The 27,031-nt window shown below is 42.6% G+C and overlaps 1 protein-coding gene across 3 annotated transcripts; it reads right to left on the bottom strand.

Moving 5' to 3' along the window:
* Positions 1-10,087: 10,087 nt before the first annotated feature.
* On the bottom strand, positions 10,088-25,363 carry ctbp1l (C-terminal binding protein 1-like). Of its 3 annotated transcripts, none has more exons than XM_033633210.2 (11): positions 25,264-25,363; positions 24,088-24,135; positions 23,631-23,774; positions 18,683-18,837; positions 18,256-18,400; positions 17,948-18,154; positions 17,465-17,679; positions 16,547-16,677; positions 16,326-16,453; positions 11,632-11,749; positions 10,088-11,533 (listed from the first exon to the last, which is right to left on the bottom strand). In XM_033633210.2, the coding sequence occupies exons 3-11, from the start codon at positions 23,689-23,691 to the stop codon at positions 11,356-11,358; spliced, it is 1,338 nt and encodes a 445-aa protein (XP_033489101.1). In that variant the 5' UTR covers positions 23,692-23,774; positions 24,088-24,135; positions 25,264-25,363; the 3' UTR covers positions 10,088-11,355. The 3 variants fall into 3 exon arrangements, with proteins under 3 accessions (XP_033489101.1, XP_078025413.1, XP_033489102.1); XM_078169287.1 differs by lacking the exon at positions 25,264-25,363 and adding an exon at positions 24,993-25,034; XM_033633211.2 differs by lacking the exons at positions 23,631-23,774; positions 24,088-24,135; positions 25,264-25,363 and adding an exon at positions 20,918-21,040.
* Positions 25,364-27,031: the final 1,668 nt, after the last annotated feature.

Consider the following 27,031-nt stretch of genomic DNA (forward strand, 5'->3'; position numbering starts at 1 on the left):
ATTTGGTCACAAACCAAAAAACTGGACACATTTTGACCTGATGGGTGCGCTAGATGACAAGCCTGGATCACTAAGTTGCTACAACTGATCCAATGGTTTTTGAGGTATTTCAGTTTGGACCAAAACGGTGAACCCATTGACTAACCAAGTGACCGAACGACCGACAGGCCACCATTCATAGAACTACGCTAATAGTATGACAGCACGATGTGATTTTTCCAAGTAGGACATGTTCCTGGATCAACATCCCACGTTGTATTCCAGGACCATCATTGCATTCAACCAATCACAGCCTTCTGACATCATCAGATTGTCCTGGATCAGCATTAACAAAATATACAGGGTCAAAGTGACAGTGTAATCCTGGATCAACACAAGCACTGCAATCTTGTTTTTAATTGGTTATAAAAATTGGTTATAAAAAAAAAAGGAGGGAAAACATGTTAATCGCAGGTATTTGCAATTGAAAAATTGCATCATCCACAGTGAACAATATTCTAGCCAGTTGGCTAGCTTACTTGTTAGCATAGCCTACCTAATTAGTAAGCTAACTCACTAGTCCCCCAGTGGCTTTTAAGGTTTTTGTTCAACTGTATTAACTTCATTTTGGAAAACTAGCTTAGCTCTGAAGAAGCACAAAGGACATTTGAAAGAAGCACAGGAGCAGAACACTGATGATGTCAGAGGGCTGTGATTGGTTGATTGCAATGTTGGTCCAGGAACGCAATGTGGGATGTTGATCCAGGAGCACGTCTCACTTTGCAAAATCACATCGTGCTAGTATAACACCAACAGGACATAAAGTACTGTATTAGGTCGGGGACTATTTTCAGTAGCGGACTGAGACACATTTGGTGCTCGGGTGTGTAGTTACAGCACCATGAGAGATTACAGTACATGCAATTGGCATTGGTTCCTTCAGGTTGATTCAGGTAAATATATCGAATCGTTCGAACCTTTCGAGTTCTGATACCCTTTGCAAAATATGGTGTCAGTTTCTCTGTCTCACTCCGTTACGTACACACACGCCCCTCAGAACTTCTCTTCAGTGCACTACCAGTCATCATGTATACATTAATAAAGATAAAATATATTCTTAATGCATTGATCCAGCATCCCACTTGTGTGTAAGTAGGCTACGTAAGCTATACCAGATGTCCCAGCTACCTCCACAGCTTTGTACTGCATTCATGCAAAGCCGAAATAATCTATAAAATGAGCTTCTGTTTCGATTCTATTGCTCACCTCATCTGTTTCCTTTGCTCTTAGTGATAAACACGTTGTTTTAATAATAATAATAATACGTCATATTTTTAGCATCCATGTTGTTTTTACATTATAACCTAAAGCTAATGAACACACCAAAGTTGGACAAACAACCCTCCGAGGAGCACATGAATGCAACATTGGCCTTGGCTGGTGGAAGTTTTGACTCGAGTGTGATTTAATTTGTTGATTTGGTTTCGGACTTTTCATGGGATTTGATGACATCAAGGAAATACAGAATAACCAGCCTCATATCCTAAGTCAATAAATTGTTAGTTTTGGTCAAATAAACGAAGCGCTGCAGCATCTTTCAAAAAAGGAAACTAAAGCCGGTGCAGTCTGATGGTGACATAGCATCTGAGTTATTCAGTAGCTGGAATAATATTTAATCATTCCAAAGACAACCAAAGGCAAATATTTATCCACTCTGCTTTGGGGTTGGTAGCACGATCCCTCCAAAAGGGCTAGGTCATCTGCCTGGAGACTAATCCATCACACAGAAATGTGCGCACAAGCATGCACACGTACTAACTTTCTCTCTGACTCTCACACACACACACACACACGCACACACGCACGCACACACACACTGTCAAACTGCTCTACTTTCTCACCATCAAGACTCAAAACAATGTTTCCTCTTTGGACCTCAGTTAAAGATTCAGCATGGAGGAGTTAGGGGAGAAATGGAATATAAGAAGTACGAAAAAAAGAACTGTGTTTACGTTACCTTAGAATGAGCCGTTTATTTCTACACTGGGAGCAGGTCCTCATTAATGGAGACCGCTACATGTTTTTCCAGTAGCCCAGGACCGCCTGGCCAAACACTATAGCTCTAGAAGGGGCCATTTGTGTATTCAGTTTTCCTTTTTTTTTTTTTTTTTAAATATATGTAACTGCTTTACTTTTTAACTGGTTTAAGAGAGACCTCTGCAGATAATTCAGCTGCCGGTAAAAACCTCCTGAATGTCTGGATCTTAAGTAATTATAGAGGAAAGGTGAGCACACATTAACAGCCCGCTCCGACATGCCAAACAGCATTGCAGAAACACTGATTTGTAACGTGTTTTCACTGGTTTAAATCACCTTTCTTTGCTATATTTCTCATTGACAGGTCGAATAAGTGCTGGAGGGGCACAAGTATTGATATGCAAACTTATGTTTAAGGGCATTTTTATATCCATTCATGGTAAACTGTGGGTGTGGAAATGAGCACATGCGTCCAGTAGCACAATTACTGAGATTTATAAAACAGAATCAGACGTACGCATGCTTTATAAATCTGATGAAAAGAATCAGATGCATACTTCTACCTTAGTGTGTACACAATTTTAGTTATGAATCTACACAGAATTTTATGCTCTGGCCTCTGGTCTATTTGTTTCGGAGAGAAAGAGACCTCTGCAGATAATTCGCCTCCTGGTAAAAACCTCCTGTTTCAGCCGGTTGAAATGTGCAATCCTCGCCACTAGATGGCCCTAAATCTCCCTTTATCTTACACACTGTTCCTTTAAATCATCTTGCATGACCTTTGACCCACTATGAGTTGTTTTCTTCTTATTTGTGATCCACTGACCAAAACCAATGGAAGTTGCCTGACGCAGGATGACCCACCTCACAGAGCAGTTTACTGGTGTTACTGACCCAGCAGCAGTACGGGAACCTCTTTAACTGGTTTGACCAGTGAGTTCCCAGACCTGATGGAATCTGTGAAGGCTTTCAAGCCCTCCTCCTCCTCCTGAGCTAAACAAACAAATAAAAAAATCTGGCTGCACAGCATGGGAGCTGACAGGGGTAATGTATGGCACTGGGAGAGGCGCATGATGCTTTGCTGCACTTTGTTGCAAAATCTCAAGTGGGAAGCAATGAGTATGTTTGAAGTGTGTGTGTGTGTGTGTGTGTGTGAATCAGGTCTGTTAAAATACTGCTCGCATCCTGGGCCTCCAGGACATGTTTACATACACTGTTATGTCATACGCCTGTCCTTCACAGGACATCATGTTACAGTATGTGCGGTGGCCGCTGGTTCCCAGAATCTGTAGTGACAAAAATATAAAGAACTATATTTATATTATTAACAACAAAGCAAAAATCAACAAGCCAACTCAGCTTTCACTACCATGTTGGTCCAGACTGAAATAACTCGACATCTATTGGATTGACTGCTATTTCTTTTTAAACATTCATGGACCCCAGAGGATGAGTCCAACTGACACTGGTGATCCCCTCAGGGCCCTGACACACACACACTGATTCAGCATTTTGATTTGGTGCTGAGGATGGCAGAGCCCGTGTGTGAATGAAACCATTCTGCTTGGCAGTTCAGTTTAGCGCATGAGAAGAGAAACAGAGGTGAGGAAAGGAAACAAACTAAGTCAAGAAGACGTGAGATCAAAACACACTTGTTATATCCCTCTGAGACTCCAACTTTTGTTTGGTATGCATTTTTAATTTCTCCTAGCTATTTGGGATCGGATGGATCTGATAAGTTTAAGAAACTAAACACTGTCAACGATAATAAAGTCCCAAAGTCTTCAAACAATAACTTGTTACTGTTGCTAAAATTAGTCACATTCAAATTACAAACATTATTAATCATAAATAAACAAGTTTTAACCAGAAAATGAGATCAGTTTTTTTTTTTTACCTTGTCCACTTTTGTGTTGGGATCAACTGCAAACTGACTTGGCAGAGATGGTCCGCTGGTGAAATGGTGCCCCAATATGCAACTGAGGTCTGAAATGCTAACAAATAACTGTAGCTCGCTAAAAAACGTAAATTTCAGTAAGTCAAAGGATTATTTTAACACCTTATGTCTACCAGAGAGGAAAAGTTACACTGACCAACTCAATGTTGTCAGCCTTTTTCAATATCCCTTCTCCTTACAGTACTTATCTTGGAGGAATGATGACACTTAAGGGTCATGTGACATACTCTGATATTTACAGCTTTCTGGGCGAATTAGCTAAATGCTTGATGCCCACGATATACCAAGTATCAGGATCAGTTTTCCCCATTCTCCCTGCTGATGCCTCATATCTGCACAAACTTTCTGTCCTCTTAAAAGCTCAGTTATTCAGTTCTACAGCTTATAAAAACTCTGACTTTTAATACTATCCAGCCCCCCATACTGAGAGACCGGTTGGAAGGGATGGGAGTAGACCGCTTCCTGACCTCCTGGATAACAGACTACCTGACAGAGTGATCTCAGTATGTCAGGCTTGGAAGCTGTGTCTCTGGGATGGTCAGGAGCAGCTCTGGTGCTCCGCAGGGAACTGTTTTGGCACCGTTCCTGTTCACACTCAACACAGCAGACTTTAAGTACAACTCAGAGTCCTGCCACATACGCTCTGTCTCAATATTAGGCAAGATTATTTTAGCCATTGGGCTCTTTAGCCAGAAACAGTTCATACCTGCCTGTGTTATTTTCCACTTGCGCACGGTAATATCATTTGTTGTTTATGTACTAATTGGCTAACTAGCGTCTTGAATCAGTCCTGTTGGTCCTCTGATTCCCTTATTTAAAGATGAATACAGACTGCCTGCTGCTATAGAGAGTTATCTCCTCTCATACAGGCACTGAATGTATGTGCTAACTTCTGAGTGAATGTCTGAACTATTGGATGCATTGTGATGAAATCTGGTGCAGACATTCATGTCCTCCTCAGGATGAGTTGTAATAAATTTGTGAATCCTCTCACTTTTCATGACACCATCAGAGTTTTGTCTAATAACACTAATGACATTCCAGTCAGCCTCAGCTGAACATTGTGTGTGCTAATTCCCACGTTAGCATGACAAACAAAAATGATAAACTTTACACGTTAGCATGACTTCTGACTTAGGCCTTGTCAGGAAGACACATGATATAAAAGGCACATAGGGGAAGCATAATAAATGTCATTAAGTGAAATCATAAGCATTGCTGGGGCTGACAAAGACAAGTTTGATAACTAAATAATGCGTTTGTGTAGCGTTAGAAAGAAGTGAGCTTACCAGACGTCTGCTTGTGGCTAGCAGCCGCAGGCTAAATTAGCTGCCACAAGTATAACCTGCCTGAATCTGACCAAACTGCTGGTGGTGGAGTTGCATTATGGGTAATTTAGGGACCAGGTTTTAACAAAAAATGCATGGAATAAAAAAACATATCAGTGGCTCTACTGCATTAATTTTGATCCTTTTGTTTTAAGCATGAGTCTGACAATCTTACGTAACTGCAGTGCTAAATAGTATGAGCACTCCTTAAACATTTATGACTGTAATTGTCCAAGATACTGGCAAAGCAAAGAGCATCAGTGCAAGTTTTAGGTCTGAAAATAATTACTGGATGTATAATAAAGATTAAAACATCATGCCGTCAGTAACCAGTTTTGTAATGGACTCCATGACGCCGTGAGAGTGCCAGCCTGTAACCAGTGAGCCCCTGATGGTGCCTCTAGTGAGTGGACTTCAGCCTTCAGTCCCTCCACTCCATTTTAAGAGTAGGCTCCTGGTTAAACGCATGTGGTAGCAATTTTGGGGCTGATAATCCCCCACCCTCCTCTGCCCCGTGGGTCTAAGTAGAAGCCCCCTTTCCCGCACACCCCACCTAGTCTGCCCCCTCGTAAAGTTGTGCCCATTGAGGCACTGCAAAACCTCTCGTTGCCATATAAAAGAGCTGACAAACTGTGGCAGTAAACAATTTTGTTTATGGCGAAACCTCTGTAAACACAGCTCTATTTCCTAAAGCTGCTGAGTGTAATCAGGAGGATGACATAGAAGCAGCTGGAATTAATCGACACCAACTTACTGACCATTATAATCAAGCACAGAACCTTTTATAAAAATGTGACCAAAGGCAAAGTTAAAAATGGAGTCTGGAAAATAAAGACTGTTGATGTCTGAACTCCCGTCAGTGCTCCTTCAGAAGCCTCAGTAATATCTCCAATGTTACGAAAGTTTCAGCATAGTGCAGTGTGTCCAAATCTGATTTTTTTTTCTCTCTTGTGTGGACACAGAAATCCATTTTTTTCCCAATCAGATTGGGCCGCTTTCTTTTATGGTCTTAAATCTGATACATACCTATCCGATCTCTGGTCACGCGACCAACAATCACATTGGAAGTCGTGTGTGTTTATTACATACAGCCATGGTTTCCCAGGTCATACTTCAGTGCACAGGCTCAGATCAGTCGTCATGAGCTATCTGTTGGAACTACTGAAGTCTGCCGGATCCGCATCACTGCTGCGGATGGCTTCCTCAGTCACCAGCAGAAACAGCCCGACTGCCAGGCGCTTTCTGACGGGGACGGCTTGCCTACATGACCTGGCAGTCATGCGGCACTTACTAAGGGCACATTCACACCAGGATAGTCCGGGGGACTCGGTTCGACTGGGTGGGGAACATTTGGTTTGGTTCACTTTCACATTGCACTTTTCATAGTGGACCAAACCGCCTGGACAACATCATGCAGTTACAACAGCTGCTCATTTGGGGGCAGTATTGCTCAAAACGACCACTGACCAGGAAGGGAAAAAGCATGAGGAAGAATAAAACCCGGCTCATTGATTGGCCAGGACCGAAAACAGAAATCAATCCCCTTCAGCCAGCTTGGTCACCAAAAAAAAACACTGCGCTGCGCTCTATGTCACGTCCTCTCTTTGGGTAGTCTGTTTGCTTTTCCAATGTAAACAAATCACGCTAGGGTTCACTTGCAAGTGAACCAAGACCAGAGTTCACTCATTTGGTCTGCACCAGAGTTCGAATGAGCGTGTACACCACTCAAAACGAATCAAACTATCCTCAGAAGCGGACCAGGGTTGGTTTTAAGCGGACCAAATAGCGCCAGTGTGAATGCATCCTAAGATACTAGAATGTACTCTGAGACAGTTTTAGAGGAAGTTTTTTATGAAGCCCTCCACATTGCAGCTCCACCATGCCTGACTCCTCCCACAACCACAGAGCAAGTAGCAACAGCTGCAGATAGAGCTAGTGGACTGAAAGCCAGTTTGTAAGCCAGCATCTTATCCTTGAAGCAAACTGCCATTTCTCCCAAAAATACCCTTCACACTCTCTCAAATATAAGCAATTATGATGCAGAATGACATCATCGGACCTTCCTACTATGGTGATCAATCAGGAGATGAACGCTTTCTGTTGCTCGAGCCTGCATGTGAGGCATTTCAGGGGAGAGATCTGTTCACGCTGATGTCTTTTCCGGGTTATTTCAAACATAAACATCATCCGTTTTGGCAGAAATATCAGATCTGGAACAAAAAGGTGGAATTTAGCGTTAAGCCCTGTAATGTGAAGATAGCATTTCTGTTTCCAAATCACAGTCTGAACATCAGATTATATTTCAGCACGAACAGAATCAACAAGTCAATCAAAAAGTTTCGTACACACCAGGAGTTGAGGGACCAGTACAGAATTACTCTTAAGGTAAAGACGAGAGCAAATGATTTCATTTTTAAGATTTTATTAAAATACGGTGTGGAGTTTACCATCGGAAGTTACCATCACAAACATGATTGTTTCTAATAAAAAAGTAAACAAAACAAAAATAAAGCTTAAGAGCCTAGTTACAGGAGATTTTTTTTTTTTGTTTTTGTTTTTTTTGTTTGTTTTTGCAGTCTGGTGAAAGAAAAAAATTCACAATGAGAGTGAGTGGAAAAAAAAAATGTTCACATGTTGTAAAAATACATTTCCCAATTTTAACATTACACACAGTCACTTTCAAACATTCATTCATTCATTCCTTGTTAGATGGTTAGATGTCAGTGCCAAAAGAAAGCGAAACAGGGGGAAAAAAAAAAAAAAAAAAAGTTCAGACCTGTGCACAAAAGGGGGAACGAGGGGAGAGCGGTTTCTAAAAACGCAGGAGGCTGTTCTACATTGTGAGGGTGGAAAACTTGGGACGAGGGACACGAGACAGAGGGCGACTGCTAGAGGATATGTGTGCATTTGAACCCTGAGAGAGAAGAAGTGATCAATTCTCACCGTAATTTTCTGCTTCTTTTTTTTTTTTCTTTTTCTTTTTTTTGACAGACCACACCAGTGTCCACTATGCCCTCCCCCACCCAGCCCCACTGGGGCTCTGGCAGCAGTGTCAAAGACGCTTTAAGAGCCTCCGAGTGGCGTTGGTGGTGGTGGTGGGTGGGGTGGGGTGGGGGGGGCATTCTCACACCCAAGAGTGAAATATCAGCTGTGGCTTTGTGAGCATACACACTGTGCTTATCCGTTAGCCTACGCACGTACACACTGCCGGGCTGACTTGAACTATCCAAAGTTAGAAAAGAAAAACATCTTATTAATAATGCACAGTAAGAATTCACACTGGATTTATGCGTTTAAGCCCAAAACAAACTCTCTATGCGAGGCTAAATGTGGTTCATCAGTGAAAAAGAAATGCAACGTGCTGCAGATTTAGGCCTGTCGGGGTGTGAGGAGCTTTCTGCGGAGCGGCCTGTTTTTTTTTTCCACTGGATGTGTCTCCTGACTTCACCTGCTGGGGTCAACTGTATTAAGGCAGTGAGTGGTTCCATGGCGACTTTCTATAACAGCTATTTTTTACAGGGAGAGAATAAGTAAGGCCCAGAGGAGATCAGCTGGAAAAGACAGTTGGGATAAGACGAATTTAAGAAGAAGAAAAAAAAAAAAAACACCAGGAGAGGGATCTCGTTTTTTCTCCGAAATGTTTCAGTACAACATGTAGAACACAGACAGCATATTCATAAAAATGAAATCCTACAATAAAACAGAATGGTTTTCATAACAGTGCACTGCTGAACTGAAAAATATATATATAATCATCATCATCAACAGCAAAATTTAAGATTACTATTATGCTCATAATCCGAACTATGGGGGTTATTTTTAAAAAATATATACTCATCACATGACAGAGGAGCCTAGCATCTCAGGACACAGACATGCTCCATGTCTCTCATAGACTCTGAGGGAAAACTGTACATCACTGGAAACTGACCACGACAAAAATGGCAACTCGGGTTGAAAACACTCTGAGGGGCGGGAAAGGCCGGGGAGCAGAGAGAAACAGCAAGATGACACAAATTCTTTAAGCCAATAGTATTTCCCCTAAAAAATTACCTCACATGCACTATAGATAGAGCAGCCTGACAATGAGGGGAGGGGAGGGGGGTGTTAAAACAAAACTGCATCTACTACTACTGTTCTAGTAAAGAAAAAAAAAAAAAACAAACTAGCAGACCACGACGACCGCCTTTTGTTTTTTTGTTTGGAAAGCGTTGTGCTGAATTTTTCCACAATGAGGAAATAAAAGGTAAAGGCAAAGAGATACGCATTGGTTTCGAAGCCTGAGTATTCAGTGACCTATAGCGAACCTACGAGGATTTTGTCAATTCATTTCATGGGGCAATGCTTCTTTTTTTTATTGTATCATTACTGCTACAATTTCACAACCCTTCTGGTAAAGAATAGTAAAGAAGTATCTAGAAAATCTGTACAAAAAATAAAAGGGTATGCACGGTACATTCAATATCTGTTACTGAGGTACTAGAAAGGTGTTCCCTTGACACCAGGGCAACAGCGTTAAAGAGTTACTCCTTGGGACTATTCCTTTGGAAAGACAATAGCTTGTTATCATAACAGGGTGAGGGAACATACAGACACGCATACAAACCCACACATACACACAAACGCACACACACCACTGTCATTAACAAAGCCAGCATGCAAGAACACTGTCCCGTTGCTCCTACAGGGAATCTAGACTCTACTGTCCTCTCACGCTTAAAGGAATTGGTGGATGCATACTGGTTCATGAGTGATGTGTAGGGTGGGCCATGACAGTGGGAGAGGAGTGGAGGGTGGGTGGGTTGGTGCAGGGTTGGTGGTGGGGTGCAGTGAGATCTTGTTAAACAATAAGGCGGTAGTCGATCCCTGCTCACCCATCCCGTGTTCTGAACGTTGGCAGTGTGTGATCATGTTCTTCATCACTACAGCTAACCTGTAACTGTCTGACTGAAATTAGCTGCGTGCAACTCTCTCAGCTCTGCGCGGTCAGACGGCGCCCTCTGCTGGCATGCTGTCGCCTTTCCAGCCAGAGAAAAGCTGCTAAACTCTATTCTGTGTGGGCACCACGTGTAAAGACCTCACACATATAGCACTCCAGCTGCTGGCATGAGATGATGCCTCAGTGCTCTCTGATATGACGCTATTATCTCATTACAAAACAACCCACGAGGGGGCGAAGCATGTGTAAATACAGGGGCCCTAAAACTGACAAAGAATGCCGGGTATCACCATCAGAAGTATGAGCCGAGCAGATATAATACACTCCGACAGTCTGAGAGAGCGCCACGCTGACGGCATTATGGATCCCTCTGCTGAGCAAGCAGACGACAGTGCCAGGGAGAGCTAAGGGCCAAACTGGGCTAAGGGGTAGCTGGCCGCCTGGTGGGGAGGACAGGATGTACGGTTTGTGATTCTGTCTGGTTCACTTTAGTACACATTTTCCCCCCTCACAAGAAAGGTGGAGGGGGAGGGAAGAGAGAAAAGAAAAAAAGAAGAAGAAGAAGAGAGCAGTAACATGAGCCATTAATGTACAAAGGGGGGCTTCAACCTTTCTGCCTCTGTGCCTCTACCGGTCAGAGTCAGAGGACTGCAGGAGGCGGCAGACTGTAAAGCCTCATGTCAGAAATGCTTTTTTTTTTTTTTTTTTACAAACAAACAAACAATAACACCTAGATCCACAACAGGTCAACTTTCCATTAAAACAACAGCCAACTAAGGATATAAACCAATCCAATCATTGAATCCTTGAGAACACAGTTATTGCTGACGTTGTGGGGGAGTGAAGGGAGGGGGAGGGGATGGCAGGTGAGTGGGGGAGATGAGGACGAGGATGGAGGGATGTGTGTGTTCCTGGGGTGTGGATGGGATGGGGCTAGCTGTGGATAGGTCACTCCTGGGCTGGTTATGTGTGATCTGAGGAACAAGACTGTGTAGCTCCACATCAGGTCAAACTGGCGCTGCCGATGTACTGGAGGGTCGGGCTGTGTCTGATGCTGGGAGGTGGAGGGGGTGGTTTCCAGAGGCGACGGAATGTGCTGGCGGCGGCAGGGGGGGCTATTGGTCGGAGGGGATGTCTCTGTCGGCTTCGGCCTTATTAGGAGAGGGGGCATGAGGCGGGTGGGAGACAGGGGCGATGCCGTGTGCCAGGGTTCCTGTAACAAGGCTCTCAACCCCTGCGCCCGCTCCTGGGAGACCCCCTGCTGCTGCAACATTGATCAGACCTGGGGGAAATCTGAAACACAGATGAAAAAGAAATTACGATAGCTGCTCACACCTGAGTCTGATGTGCAACCCCTGTCTATTCATAGCTTCTACATCCAATCCTCTCACCTGTAAGTGGCTCCATTAAGCTCTGGGTGAACAGTGGCTGCCTCCATGCTGGGCCACTGAGAGGCTGCCATCAGGTACTCCTTATTGACGCAGTTCTTCAGACTGTCAGGGATACGCCCTAGAGCAGGGAAAACAGACCATTACTTACTACACTTACTTACTATTACATACTTTTGTTGTCCGACTACCTAATCAGTGCCAGAGCTGTGTCCGGATCTGAATTTTCCAGGCCAATGCTGACTCATAAGCTTCCCATCTATGCATGTGTATATCTCCTCTCCTTTTTTTGGATTTGATAAAACACTCAACATTACCACTGACGCCTTTTTTCCCACTACACTTATATGTTATTCTTGCCTGCTGTCCAGCTATACGTGCCTGAGTCCACATCTTTAAATTCACCCACCCCACTGAGTGGCATCGTGACGTAAAACAGCTGTTTCCCAGTTGACATTCCATTGATCCAATGAGAGCCATGGGGATACTAACAATTAGCCAATAGTGCCACTGGCGGGACTAACGTAATTACCGAGCTGTTGTCAGGAGGTGTGTCGGGAACCAATTAGGAGTCATAACAATGTCAACCACTGAACACAAAATTGACGCTGCTATTGAGTGTGTTCAAAATTGATATGTCTGCAATATTGCCCGACATCGTAGTTTGTTTTTACTTGCCTTGCTCCACTCTTTAATGCTGATGTTATATTCAGGCAGATACATTGGTCTCTAGTAACTTGTTAAGGAAAATCAAATCCCCATCCCCCATGGAAACTGGTCAGAGTAAATATAATGGCCTTTTATCACACTAAACCTAACAACAGTGGCATCATGTCACCCCAGTGTGCGATTTTAGACAGCACGCCTGCATCGTGGAAACAATAGAGGTGTGACATGTGTGATATGTAGCAACGTTGGCCTCTAGTGACATAAAACATATGCACTGGCATCACTTTATGTACAATAACAATAGCAAAACACAGCAATAACAATCATTTACCGTCCCTGTTTTATGGAGGCTGATCTCGTCCTCTGCTCGGGGGGTGAGGAGCTCCCAGACCTCATTGTTTTCCCAATTTGTAGATATTTTCAGCAGATTCTTCTTCTTTGAGTTAGCTGCTAACTAGAGCCGACCGATTTATCAGTTGGACGATTTTATCGGCCAGTATTGGCCTTTCCTAGTTTTCAGTATCGGTGAATTTGTTCTCACTTATCAATAACAATGTTGCTACTTTGTTGATTACTTGTGTAATGAAAGACAGCACTCCAAGGAGGAGATGTAACAGTCACCAAGTTACCACACTAATGGTTGAAACTATAAAACAGCACAAAAATGACAATCACCGACATACGCCACCATATTCTGAACAGACAAATCACAAACATGAATATAAAGTCCTATTTTCATTCTAGAACACATAACATAAAACTTAGAAGCTGTACACATGCTGCGTCTTTAACCACCTGGGACACATGGGTTTGAGCACTGAGTGCATCTCTTGTGCCTACTCTGGGCCAATTTTCAAGAGTGCTGAAGTTGCTAAGCAACCATAACAAGCACCATATCATGGCCTACTAACATGAAATCCTGAGTGCAGAGCTTAACTTCCTCCTTTTTTAAGTGTGTTGGCTTTAAGTGTTGTCCGTGACACAGATGTAAAGCTCTGAGTAGCCCTGCACCAAAATAATCAACTTCTTCTCTGTATTTACCACAGACTGATATTTATGGAAGGGAAAGATGTCTGTCAGCTGTGATTGGTTGATCCCAGTCACATGACATGCAGTGCTTGATGCTGTGCTCCAAAAGTTGAAGTCGAAAAATAGTAGGGCTGGGGTGACGGGTTGGTTCAAACAAAAAATGGCGGTGTACAGCTGCAGCAGCAGTGCTGTGCTATTGTGCTATGGCCTACTCAAGTGCTGGAATTTGATATTTATGTGACAACGCCTGAACGCAACACAGGCTCCGCTCCGTTGACTGTGTACACAGTGCCGTGCTGCAGGTTCAGGCCGGGCTCAGTTATAATTGTCTCACTCGGGTCAGATATTTCAATAAATGTTAATGTTAATAAAAGATGTTTTGGTATTCATATAATAAATAATTGATAATCGAAAAATTAAACGTTGATTAGTCAATTAATCGAAAAAATAATTGCTAGATTAATTGTTACAAAAATAATTGTTTGGGACAGCCCTAAAAAATAGGCGCATCTGTTGCGAGAGCACAAAAAATGCAGCGTCTGTACGGCCCTTTAAACTACTTCCTAGACTCTAGATAAGCACTAGACAGGCATGATGGGAAATGAGGGCAGTCCCAACACTACAAGACTCTGAGCACCAGCACCCAGGTGCAATTTACAGCTGATCTGACCTCGGAGCAGAGTGAAGCGGTGCCATCAAATTCCAAACTAACTAGATATAATGCTGGAAAGTTAAACACTGACCCCTTCCTTTTTACTTTCCAGCAAAACTGTAATATAATTCTGTCACTGACAGCCCTAATGCTTATCATTTCAGTCTGCTGTGTTAGCAAGATAGCGAACCAGATAAAGCCTATCAGAGCAGTCAGTAACACAGTAGAATAAACTGCAGTCAAGCCAGCAGTCACTTGCAAACACAGCTCATGGGGGGAGCTAGCTATGGACCTAGCAAAGTTAGAGGAGGGATACATGTGCAGCTATCATTGGCATTCACATTTTTACTGTACACATTTAGAAATATCTAAAAATCTATATGTTAAGTCCCACATTTATACCTTGAAATGATTTCTTATCTGAAACTTGAGCTGGGTGCTATAAAAACACACTGCTCTGTAATTCCTGACAATAACTGAAATATTTGTGTTTATATATCGCTGACAGGAGAAGTGAATAAAATCAATCATCTATTTATAATGCAATGTTCTGCTGGGAAATTTTGGGTCCCGGCACTCGACACACACACTGCCCTCCCAAACACTGTTGCAGACCAAGTGCATCTCCTCATGGCAACTACACACCCTGATGGCAGTGCCCCCCTCCCCCCTGACCTGCCCTCCAAAGTCCGCAAATTCAAATGTGATAGGGCAATCATGAGACGTGCTGGACAAGTCCAATCTATGGAGGCCCCACCTCGCAACCCACAGGACACCCTCAGAGGTCTGGTGACTTTGCCTTGACAGGTCAGGGCCAAGTCTGGCCCAAGAAGGACCAACCATGAATGGCATTCATGGCTTTCAAGGCATGGACACAGGAACTCTGACATACCGCCACATCCCATGGATGCTCGATCAGCTTGGGATCAGGACAATTTGGAGACCAGGTTAACACCTTGAGCTCTTTGTCCCGTTCCTCAGGCCATTCCTGAGCAGTTTTTTCTGTGTGGCATGGCACACTGTCCTGCTGTGGGGACACTGCCATCAGGGAGTGTCATTGCTATGAGGGGTGTAGTTGGACTGCAGTGGTGTTTGGTGGGTGGTGCAGGTCAAGTGACATGAATGCCAGGACCAAAGGCTTCCCAGCTGAACGCAAATTATAACGCACAGAAAAAATTTTGATCATTACTTTGTACAATCAGTGGGGCTATTATGGAGTATATTATATGATATACTGAAGTCAGTTATAGGAGCACTGAGGACTTCAAAACTGCAAGCGGCTGACACTTCTCCCATGTGCCAAGTGTGAACTCCTGGTTAGGGTTCCTTTCATATTTATTGTTCAGGAGGTTTTTAACCAGGAGCTGATTATCGGCAGAGATCTCCTCCTCTCTAAAACAATCTGACCTAGTGATTAAAACCGGTGAAAATACTGAAAAAAGTTGTTTCACTTAACAAATCATTGGTTTTGTAATGCTGTTTGGCTCATCAAAGACTTGAAAGAACTTATCTAGAGCCAGTGTTTGGTTTGTCCATTCTGGGCTACTGTAGAAACATGGCGGTGCAACATGGCAGATTCCTTGAATAAGGACCCGCTCCCTATGTAGATTTTAAGGGCTCATTCTACGGTAACAAAAACACAATTTTTGTTACCGTAGGTGATTTTAAACTACTACAAACATGCATGTTAAATTGTATTCCATTTTTGCCATTGTCTCCCCCTAAATCCTACACACTGGACCTCGAAGGGATCATCCATCATCGTTTATAACCCCTTTTATACACGCACTTAATTCTGGAAATGTAGTGGTGTTGGATTTGTGTAGTTCCTGTATCTTTATAATGAATTCATTTTAGTAAACAAGGTGTCTACAGGTGTTAGATACTTACATTTAACGCTTTTTAAAACCTTTTCGATTAAATTTTACTAAACATAAGACTAGTTTTTGGACAAATCATCTATTCTTTTTCAAGCATTGCAGGTAAGTGTAAGTTAAGTAGTATATATGGGGTCCCACGCAGAGGCAGGTTTCATGAGGAATAATATATGGGAATATGGTTATTAGAGTGGGTCAGGTTAATCTGCATTTTGTTAAGAGGTAAGTCAGATTTGTCATCAGAAATGTGGACTCCACGCACAAGAGCTTGACTCATTTTGACGAAAAGAAATAAAAAGAAAATTAGATTAAATGTTTCTGACGATTAAGACCTCACAAATTCAACTGAAGACTACTTCATGACTTTTAAGGCCTTATATTTATCAATATTCATTTGAGACATTTTAAGATTTTATAAGGACACCCTGGTAAAACAACAGGCTTGATCCTGTAAGTGAAAAGTGTCTTACCAGTGATGGCGCGGCGAACCTCCCTGGCTGCCTCCTCGCGAGCTTCCACGGACGCCTGCTCACTGTACCAGGATGTATGCGGGGTACAGATCAGGTTGGGGGCATCCTTCAGAGGGCCTGTCGAAAAACTGTTAGGAAAGGGGGAAAGGCTGTTACAGAGACGAGCAATGAAGCTGTGTGTCGTGCACAGCTGTTGGGCGTGTCTTGTGTATCGTGGTTACCTGAAAGGTTCTGTCTCATGCACGTCCAGGGCAGCCCCTCGTATCCGGCCTTCTTTCAGGGCTTGAGCCAATGCTTTCTCGTCAACCAGACCGCCTCTTGACGTGTTCACCAGGAAGGCTCCCTGACGCATCTGTATCACAGAGTGAGCAAAAAAATATGATTCATCTATTGGGAGCAGACCACACAGGAAAGGGCTGAAACTTGAGATCTACAGCAACATACAACAGCACAGACTGAAATCATCTGGCACAAACATATATTTTTTTAATCCTTCCAATCTATAAAACAGACTTCCCTACAATATCAGAGCAGTGTTTGATTCAAAGTTGTCTTTACTGTCTAAACAATTGTGCTACAAAATTGTTAACCAAGTGTTTGAGTCAGGATTTGAAACTACATTAAATACAATCTGATTCTCACTTGAAAAGTTTGAGCTTCCATCTTTTATTTGAACAACAGCAACCAAGTGAACTAATAAATGGTTCAGCATTCTGCATATCAGACTGACATATTTTTCCATTCCTTACACTGTTACACTGTAAAACAAAAGGGAGGGCTCACATTATGAAAGGCCATTGTGCTGACGCAGGAATTTACTTTGCTGATGCAGGCTTAATAACTCAAGAATTTATATTATTTCCTCTATAAATTCTACAGCTAATCCTTTAATCACGCCCACAGAAAAAAAAGAGGACAGAACTTGCACAAATGTCATTTAAAAAACAACAGATTTCATACGTGATTTTTTTAAATATCTACTTTTAAATTGGATAAAATCAAACTCCAAACCACTGACACAAAAATAAAAATCTGATTTGATGCCTTTCCTAATCACTTTGACATTTGAGGAGGTCGTCATGAGATGGCAAACATGAGTCAAAATTTGTTTCTCGCATATTCAGAGGGCACCCACGAACCTGTTTGATGGTGAAGTCATTAATGAGGTGGTGGTTGTGCTCGTTGAGGCTGCAGTGCAGGGAAACACAGTCAGAGTGGATAAGCAGGTCCTGCAGAGTGGCCATGCGCTGCAAGCCCAGTGAGCGCTCCACACCATCAGGCAGGTAGGGGTCATAAAAGATCACACCAAAACCAAAGGCCTTAGCCCGCAGAGCCACTGCTTGGCCAACACGCCCTGGAGGACAAAAGAAATGTTGCTTACAATCACTGTGATGCCATCATTGGAAAATAACATAAAAATCAACCTTTCACTGAAGCAAAAATACCAAACAGGTCTTTCTGTCTGACTATCAACTGTCAGGCTTTGATTTAACTGATCTTCTATAGCACAAAATAATCTTTGTTCAATTACAAGTCAATTAAATAAAAACAATCCCTGATTTAAGGAATTGTTCGGAAACCTGGCTTTGATCAGGACAGTTCTGTAAACACTCTTCACTCACCTAGGCCGATAATGCCCAGCGTTTCACCGCGGATACGTGCAGCACCGCCAGCTACCTCCCTGATCTGCTCCACACTAGAGGCACGGGTTCCCTCCCTGAGGGCCTGGTGCATCCAGGTGACTCGCCTGTACAGGTTGAGGATCAGACATAGCGAGGTGTCGGCTGTCTCCTCCACTGAAGACGCTGGCACGTTACAGACTGCAATGCCTGAATGACCGGTTGAAAGTAGGAAAAAAATATCAGGCGCTCTGCGTGTTACTCCATGTGTGAGCTTGTGGTTGACCGTGTTTTAAGTTCCACTCACTCACCTAGCTCAGCAGCTGCTTTGATGTCAACGTTGTCGAAGCCGGATCCAATCCTGACAATCACGCGCAGGCCTTTAAACTTTTCCAAGTCATCTCTGGACAGAGTGATGGTGTGGTAGAGAAGAGCAGCCACTGCCTCATTTAGCACCTACAGAGGACAAATCATAAATCAGTTGATTATCATCACATTAAACCGATCTGAACACTTAAATATTATACCACTTCAACAAGGAACAAAGGGACATTAGAGCCACACAGCTTGGCTAGATGTCCCAGTGAAGAAGTGTGGGTGAAGAAGCAATTGTTTTTTCTTTTGGGTATGGTGCAGATGTTAATCATTTTCACACTACGTCAGAATGAAATAAAAATCTGAATTGAGATGGACTGAGATGAGAGTATGGGTGTGTGTGTGGGTGTGTATCTGCTCTACCTTCTCATGAATCTCTTGTGTGGACTGGGCATCGCAGAAGGCCACTGTGGCCACATCCTTGAGGATGGGCATTTCCACAGTGCAGTCGCGCCCGTCCAGCAGGGCAACCAGGGGCCGCGGGTGCATTGGCCCGTTCAGGATGGGGGGTCGGATACCTGAGTTCAGCAGGAGGAAAACGTTGTTCATGTTGGTCATTGAATGAGCAAGAGGTTAAACACTCAAAGATCATTACAAATCCGGGGCAAAAAAAAAACCAAGAATAAGAAAAGTTACTCAAATCAAATTAAAAGACTACAAACAACAAGTTTTAATCCAAATCTTCCTGCAGCGATAACTTGCTGGTGACACGTGGTGTACACAGCTACCAGCCGCTTGCATTTCAGAAACATCAAGGTTAACCTGGAGATCAGTGACTCAACAGTCTGCATTTCCCATGTCTGGACTAACCAGCATGATGCAAGTCATCATACCCTCACAAAAATCCCCCTGCACACATGGCTAAAGTTAATGGGGCTAACTGCCACACTCCTTAGACAATAATAACTCAGACTTTTATGACTCTCTTTTTCCAACACATCCACCTCCACCAACACCCTAAGGGAGCCGCAAGGAGGATGTGTGTAAGTGTGCGAGTGTTCTACGGTTACAAAAGTGATGTGTAACTAAATCTGTGATGGGGCATGGAGGCAGTCCAGCATACTGGCCTATTTGGTATTGAACTACAGCTCTGTTTAGTCATGCCCAGAGCCAGCATACGCCGTTCAGCTTTCATCGATCCATCTCCGTTCTACGCAGGCCCTTCGGCTCCTCATCAGGGGAAAGTTAGATTTTGGTTAATGGAGCAGAAATCTGGGAACCTGACCTTCCACTGTATGAGAAGTGCACACACAGAGAGGAGTAGGGCAGGAGGGGGAAAGGGGATGGAGTGTGGCGGCTGGGGGAGGGGTGGAGAAAACTGCGGGGTCTCAGAGAGGAGGCGGTGGGGGTTCATGAGGGGGTCTGAGTCATGACCTAAATTCTCCTGTCTGGAAGAGTGCCACCTTCCTATTTTTCTGGTTCTCCCCTTTCTTCAAACATATACAACAAATACATATACCTTACTAGCAAACATCTGCACATTTGGCTCATGTGCACCATAGCCTTTTATCTTTACGCCAATGAGGGTAATGTTGCAAAAACAAATCAAAGCCTTACATAAATGCCACATCTCTACCAACGCATTGGTGTTTAAATTAGAGGAAATTGATACAACGGCTATATCTGCAAATGCTTTTTACACCTCTCTCTGTCCTCCTCTCAGCAGTTCTTGGCTTGGACTGACCCCACACATGCACCAGTACACACTATCTTGTCCCTGCTGTGTGACAGGTGTGTGTGTGTGTGTCCCAGGGCGGGGGAGAGTGTCTAGCTGGAACATTTACTTGGACAGAGGGCAGGAGGTAATGGTGAGACTGCAGAGGAGGGAAGGGAGCTGGTAGCCGAGGGTGGAAAACAAATATTTGTGAACACTTCCTCTGACGTCTGAGCATTTCCCAATGCATGCATGAAATGCACACTGGCAAAGAAGAAAGAAAAGCATACAGCCTGGCAGCGTTATAAAAATGTGCTACAATGTACTACTCTGCTGCCGTTCCGCAGGCGGATTCACACTCACTGCAGATGGCTCAAGAATGCTAACAGGCCTACTGCTACACGCTGAACACACAAAGAGACGCTTACGATGTAGAAAAACCCAAAGGGATTCATCACAAAGACGGCCACTGAAAAAAGTAGTTGTGGAAATATACAAGTAGGCCTACACAAAGAGTAATTTGAGAAAAGGACACTGGCATACCCGAGGCCTACTAAGCACAAGCATGGCCGCGCACACAATACAATTCATTCAGTGATTCATTCATTCTCCCTCCCTCTCCCTTTCTTTCCCCTTGCTCCCTCCTCCTCTTCTCTCCCCCTCTGGCCGCAGTTGGAGGAGTAAGAGGTGAGGGGGGAGGGGCAGCAAACGATGATAATGCAGCAAGCAGCGGTACTCCACCCAGACACAGCTAGACACACACACGGTTATTCAGTTCCTTCTCAACGGCTGCGACACCACCGATACATGCTGAACATTAAAGGGGAAACTGCAAACACATAGCTGCTCCACACCCAACCCTTAGCCCCCCCCCCCCCCACACACAGATCACAAATTTCAAAAACACATGCCAAAATAGAAAACACATGAGCACCAGGCCTAACCTTGCATTATGAAGTCTGTGAGCCTGTCTTCCTCTCTCTCTCCCTCTCCCTCTCTCGCCTTGCTCTCCCTCTATCGCTCTTTTTTCCTCCCTCTCTCTCTGTCAGCCTGCTCTTGGCTGGCTGGATCCCAGCTGTCATCCACGCCCAGCCCCTCCCCCACAGCCAGCCTCCAATCACGGGCAACCCCATTGAGGGCCAGCCAACCAGCACTAACCTCATTAGCATAGCCCAGGCCGAGGCCGAGGGCGGTTTGGGCTGTTGTCGTTTTTTAAAGAGACAGCTGGCCCGTTTCCCTGTAGCTGCGGCCACGACCCTTCACCTTGTCCTCTCCCTCTCACCCGTCTCCAGAGACTCACCCAGACTGTTCCCTCCATTTTAGTACACCATTATGTCTCATCTACCATCATCTACTCTCCACTCTACAACAGCTCAAAATACCATCTCTTCTAGAAATCTATACTGTACCATCCATGACTACAATGACTTGTAGCAACACAAAAAGTTTACATATTTTCCATTACCCTCAATATGTAATATAGTGCTAAATATCCATCTGTGCATTCCTTGCATTCCAATTAAACAAAAGAAACAGACAAACAATAACCTGCTCCACTCTCAAACGCACTAGGCAGGAGTAAGAAATACAGTCAGGGTTGGCATTAGAAGCAGTCAGATCACAACACAAGTAAAGGGCATTGCTCATCTCTATGAACAGATATCTAATATGCATTCAGAATTTGTAGTCAACAGGATTAGATTTTGGTATCGGAAGTATTCTGCTTTCCAATTTTAGTCTGTTTGTAATATTAACTATTCACATTTGAGCGGGCTTTGGTTGCATGCAGTTAACAGTCCGTGGGGAGACAAAAAGAGGCGAAACGCATTAGCTCAAATGCAAACTAAAAACCCACTGACAATCATCTGATGACAATTTTGCTTTTGATTAGCCTATTTTTAAACATATCTGCACTACGGCTGCAACGATTAGTCGACTAATCGATGACTAATCAACTATTAAAATAATCGGTGACTATTTTAGTAGTCTCTCTCTCTCTCTCTCTCTCTCTCTCTCCCATGATGGTGAACTAAAACCCTTTGGCATGAGTATGAAACAAAACATTAGATGACATCATTTTGGGGTTTGGGAGAGACAGACCGTCATTTTTCAACATTTTAACACATTTTTCGATAAAATGATTAGTCGACTAATCGAAGAAATAATTGACAGATTAGTTGACAATGAAAATAATCGTTAGTTGCAGCCCTAATCTGCACTTTAATGCAAACATCTGTTTACATCTGCACATTCGAAGAATTATAGAAATTAGCCGAAATGTTGTGTGAACCTAAACCACCTAAAAACATAGTATCAATGCTTATGTATTGTGTGGAAAAACGTTCGTTGCTAATCAAACTGAAAAGAATGACGGTTCACAGAAGAGGAAGTCTTGGCCTTGATATTCGGATATCCGTTGGCTACACTGAAACCTCTGAATTACTGGCCGATGCCCCAAAAAGCTTAATCGACATCAGACAAAAGCCATTGGGTTCTAAAATTGGGGTCACCACAGATAAGTGTGTTAACCAGTACCTTTTGAGCATCATAAAACAAAAGATTTTTTTAAAACCACAACATTCCTAGAGCTGCAAGATGACATATTAAAGCAACCATTACACAGAAGGTTTATACAAATATAGTATGTGTCTGTCAGCATCTGATTTAAAAGAATGCAACAACTTTTACTTTTTTTTTTTTAGTTTAAAGAAATATTGCACCCACAAAATGACCATTTATAAATCAATCAGTCATGCTGTGTTACCTTGAATTCATGACAAAAACTCTGAAACTTTGCTTTTCTCACATGCTTCCATGGAGAACAGCGACCATGTGGATTTGTTGAATGGGGATCACGTTTAACAGTAGCAAAGCTATATCAAAACATGTGTTCATAAACTCTTACACACTTCAAGCACTCATGCAGTATAGTCTAAGTCTAATTTATTCTTGTATATATGCTCAGTGCTTCCCAAACACTTTCATTTTTTTCAGTAAATCCTTACTATTTTAAACTAAACTGAAAAAACTTATACATGGCCTCTTCACAGCCAGATTCAAATATATGATTTTTTAGCAAAAAATGTATGTTTGGAAAGTACTGAGCTTACAACTGGATAAATGAGACTTGGATTATACTGCAAGAGTTGTGTGTGAGTGCATAAACTGATGTTTTGGTATAGTTTTGCTGTTGTTAAACGTGGTCCCTAATCAGTCAATAAATATATGTATATATATCTCAACATGTTCATCATTTTCCATGGAGGCATGTGAGAAAAAGAATTTCTTCACAAATTAAAAGTAACACAGTGTGACTAAGTGATTTACAAATGGTCATTTTGAGGGTAAAATATTTCTTTAAATAAGAAAATTCTGCTCCCACTATGGTCAACCTACACATATATTACACAGTTGCAGTCTGCAGCTAAAAATGTTGTGGTTTTCCCTAAATGGAAACAGCAAAAACACACATATCTTTTGCAATCATGTATGAAAGATGTGTTATATTAGCACAGCAAGACCTGATTGTGTGACTGTATGGGTATGATGACCTGGGTATAAAAAAAGTAAGATCTAATTTAAGTACTTTAATGAAATATACTTAATAAACACAATCTCCTACTTTTACTTTGTGTATGAGTATTAATGAAATCTCACCCTCACAGATGCGGTCAAGTCTCTGCCGCTTGACCTGTTTGTGTTTGTCCATCAGAGCCATAGACCACGCAGTCTGAACCTGGGACAGAGAAGAACAGATCCAAGTGCTATGGAGCCCCTTTAACGTTGTCCACTTAGTTTCACCTGCACAAAGAAAAAAAATCATGATTAACTTGTTTATCTTTCCACATAGAGCTATATGAATAATATGTTCTTAAGAAAAAGTGATTAAAACTGTCAAAATAAGGGCTGAATTGCATGTGCTAAAAATTTGAAGACTAACTTTTACAGGCATGAAAATAATATACTCATATTGGAACTTCTAAAACAAAGACATAATACTAAAGAACTTGAAGAATCCAGGCTGAACAGCAAATTTTATATAGACTATATTCATCAAGAGAAACAAGTTAATGTGGATGATTTCTACAGTGACAGACTGCAGACACATACTAACCTGACGAACAATGTCCTTGTGCCAGTCAGATTGACAACTTAGTTTACACTGTAAACAAAGGAAAGGCAGATAGATCTCAGAATATGACAACAGGTGTCTTGTTAAAAAGACAATAACTCCATGTTAGCAATACTTGCAGAATTACATATGCAACAGCCAGTAAAAATGCAGTATTATGTGCATCCCTGGCGAAAACCTTGTTTTGATGAAGGTAATTTGTGCACGAGTTATTCAGGACTAGCTTATACTGGCCGGTACTTTGCTTTTACACTTTAACACTGCTCTCTGTTTAACCTGTTAGCATTTTTGATCACAGTCTACAACTTTGAGTGAACTTTGCATTAATAACACAACTCTCTCACACAATGCACTTAAAAAAGTTATACAACACCGCTATCAGTCGACGTTAGTTGATAGTACGTGTCGGTAACTTAACAATAACTTGACGTTAATTGTTAAAGTATCAAAGACACTCGTTAGCAGCCAAGTTACCGTTAACTAGCTAACTAGCATATGTTGTTAGCTAACCCGTTCTCAGCTAGCTATCTGTAGTATCAAATTGTGGCTAATATGAACATGCTGCATGCAAATACTGAAGCTATTTAACTTGTGTTAGGTGGCAAGTTTTTAACAATTAGTCGGTTCGCACTGGGGTACTTTAGCTTGCATTAACTTTTGAGTCGCGGTCCGGGCTAATGCTAACTAAACACATAGCACCGCAGCTAGCTAGCCGATGTTGGCTAGCTAACCCAAACACAAACACTTGAGTACTTTAAATAGCTAACATTTTAATTACAACTACAAATTCTCCCTAGCTCCCGAATATACAGAGCACACTGGTGTTATTTAGCTCCCACTAAGTTGTGAAGCGTGTCAATAAAAACAAAAACAAAACCCATAGCTACATGTATGAGGCGTTTGCAGCATTGCTAACGTTAGCTAGCCAGCGCCGTTAACTAGCGTGCCGCTGTGTGTGGGAGAGATGCAAGCGGAGGGGGAGCCCATTTCGTCCGATTTGTTATCAGCGAGTGGCGCTACAATGTGAAATATCTGACCCAGAAGCTACACAATTGATTAATTCGACAGGGAAAATGGGAATCGTCCGCATGACTGAACTCAAGCAGGACTACTTTGACACCCGGTGACCGAATCTTGCAAAAATTGTTAGTTATTTACCCCGGATAAACTCTTTCAAGAGTGCCGAGACAGTGTGCGTGCGTCGGTGGTGTTCCCTCTCTCCCGATCGCCATGAAATTAGACAAAAGAGGAAGTGGCTTGTCGGTGGGGTGGGGGGGGGTCAGACAGTCTTCTGTGAAAAAGCATCGGCCAACTGGAAGGAGCGCCCTCACCTTCCACGGCGGAACGGCAGTCTTGATCTGACAAAGACCTGTGAGACTCATCAGTGCAACATGTCTGCTTACATAGTTATAGAACTTTAAAAAAAAACTTTGCTGCACTTCGACTTTATCCACTGTTGACTGTTTTCAAAGATCCAAGCATGCAATCGTCTCAAAAAGATAAGCCAGTGTAACTCTTACAGCTATACTCAGGTTTGTGAAACCTTTATTCCCCCTTAAACACAAAACGTAGCTATGCATCAACATCTGCTGCAAGTTCACCCAGAATGCAATGTATTCCTCTGCAACATGTCTGATCCTGACATCAGCCACTAGGTGTCGCAGTTTTGCCCCAATCTACAGGCCCCTGATGTGCTCTTACATTTCACTCCAAGCAGGATCCATGACTGTCAAATGGAAGACAAGGCACTTTTTGGGGAAAAAAAAATATCATTCTCTATTAAATTTTATTTGTACATAAATTGTGCAACAGGAATATATCCATCTGAAAACACATGAAAAATCATCTCTGAAAGGCCACCAAATCATCTGCATCACTACTGCTTTTGTCACCTTCACTCAGAATTGGCTCGACATCTGTCTGTGTCTGTGTCTGTGTGTCTGTGTGTGTACTCGCTCAAACCGCTGTACAGTACATTACATTGTGCCCTATGGAGTCTAGCTGCAGCACTGATTCAGCTATTCAGTTGACTATTATAGTGCATGTGCCACCTGTTTCAAAAAATATCTGTATCAGCGCAAATGGAGATTGCAAAAAAAAAAAAAAAAAAAAAAAAAAAAAAAAAGTCTGGCTGTGAAAAGAAAACCAGAGCACCAAGAACTCTGTGTTTAAGCTTAAGGCATGGTCAGTTTACAGTATAATCAGTATTGTTGTTGACAAGGTGTGTTTATGTGTAAACAATTGAGACACTCCAAAAAGAAAGAACAAGGGGGGGGGGGGGGGGCGGGGGGGGCTGTCCTTTCTGCTTTAACAAGAAAAAAAATCCCTTTGATGATGTGGAGTTACTCTGAAAAGGACAAGCTAAATCAATGACAGAACAGCAGTGAAAGTAAACGTGTCTGTAGTCTGTGAGGGGTTTAAGGAGCAGCAGTGAAATCCTGGAATGTATCCCGTTAAATACACAGGAGAGCATTTATATAGAGATCAGTATCATGTTGTTTGGGCTACTCGAAAATTATCTGAACTGTGTGCACCTTTAACAGCTCACATATGGTCATGTCCAAATTCAGGGACCTAAATATAATAGTAGACTACACCAGTATCTGATGGGGCAATGAGGAATGCTTGCCTCTTTGCCATTAACACTTGTGAGGAAATATTAAGCACGTTCTGCTTACTCCACTACACAGCGTTCTTTGATGATGATATGTAAGGGTATCAAGATGCATACCAGTGGTGAACGCAAATTAAGACTCGTATCAATATGAAAATTTAGCCAAAATTCAGTGTGCATGAAAACTAGCATATTTGCTCATGCACATTTCCCTATGGAGTGTTGAATAGGCAGGCACTGTGACAGTTTTGTGAAATGTTGAATAGTGAACTAGCTCAAGTGTTACAGTCATAAAATTGTAATTTGATATTA

The sequence above is a fragment of the Epinephelus lanceolatus genome, chromosome 7 (genome assembly GCF_041903045.1).
Source record: "Epinephelus lanceolatus isolate andai-2023 chromosome 7, ASM4190304v1, whole genome shotgun sequence".
NCBI classification, from domain to species: domain Eukaryota; kingdom Metazoa; phylum Chordata; class Actinopteri; order Perciformes; family Serranidae; genus Epinephelus; species Epinephelus lanceolatus.

Excerpts from the sequence above, each read along its gene's own strand:
- ctbp1l (XM_033633210.2), bottom strand. The coding sequence starts at position 23,691 with ATGGCTCTGATGGACAAACACAAACAGGTCAAGCGGCAGAGACTTGAC. Across the intron at positions 11,750-16,325 it reads GGTTCGCCGCGCCATCACTG|GGCGTATCCCTGACAGTCTG; the intron begins GTAAGACACTTT and ends TCCCTGCTCTAG. Across the intron at positions 11,534-11,631 it reads CTTAATGGAGCCACTTACAG|ATTTCCCCCAGGTCTGATCA; the intron begins GTGAGAGGATTG and ends TCTGTGTTTCAG.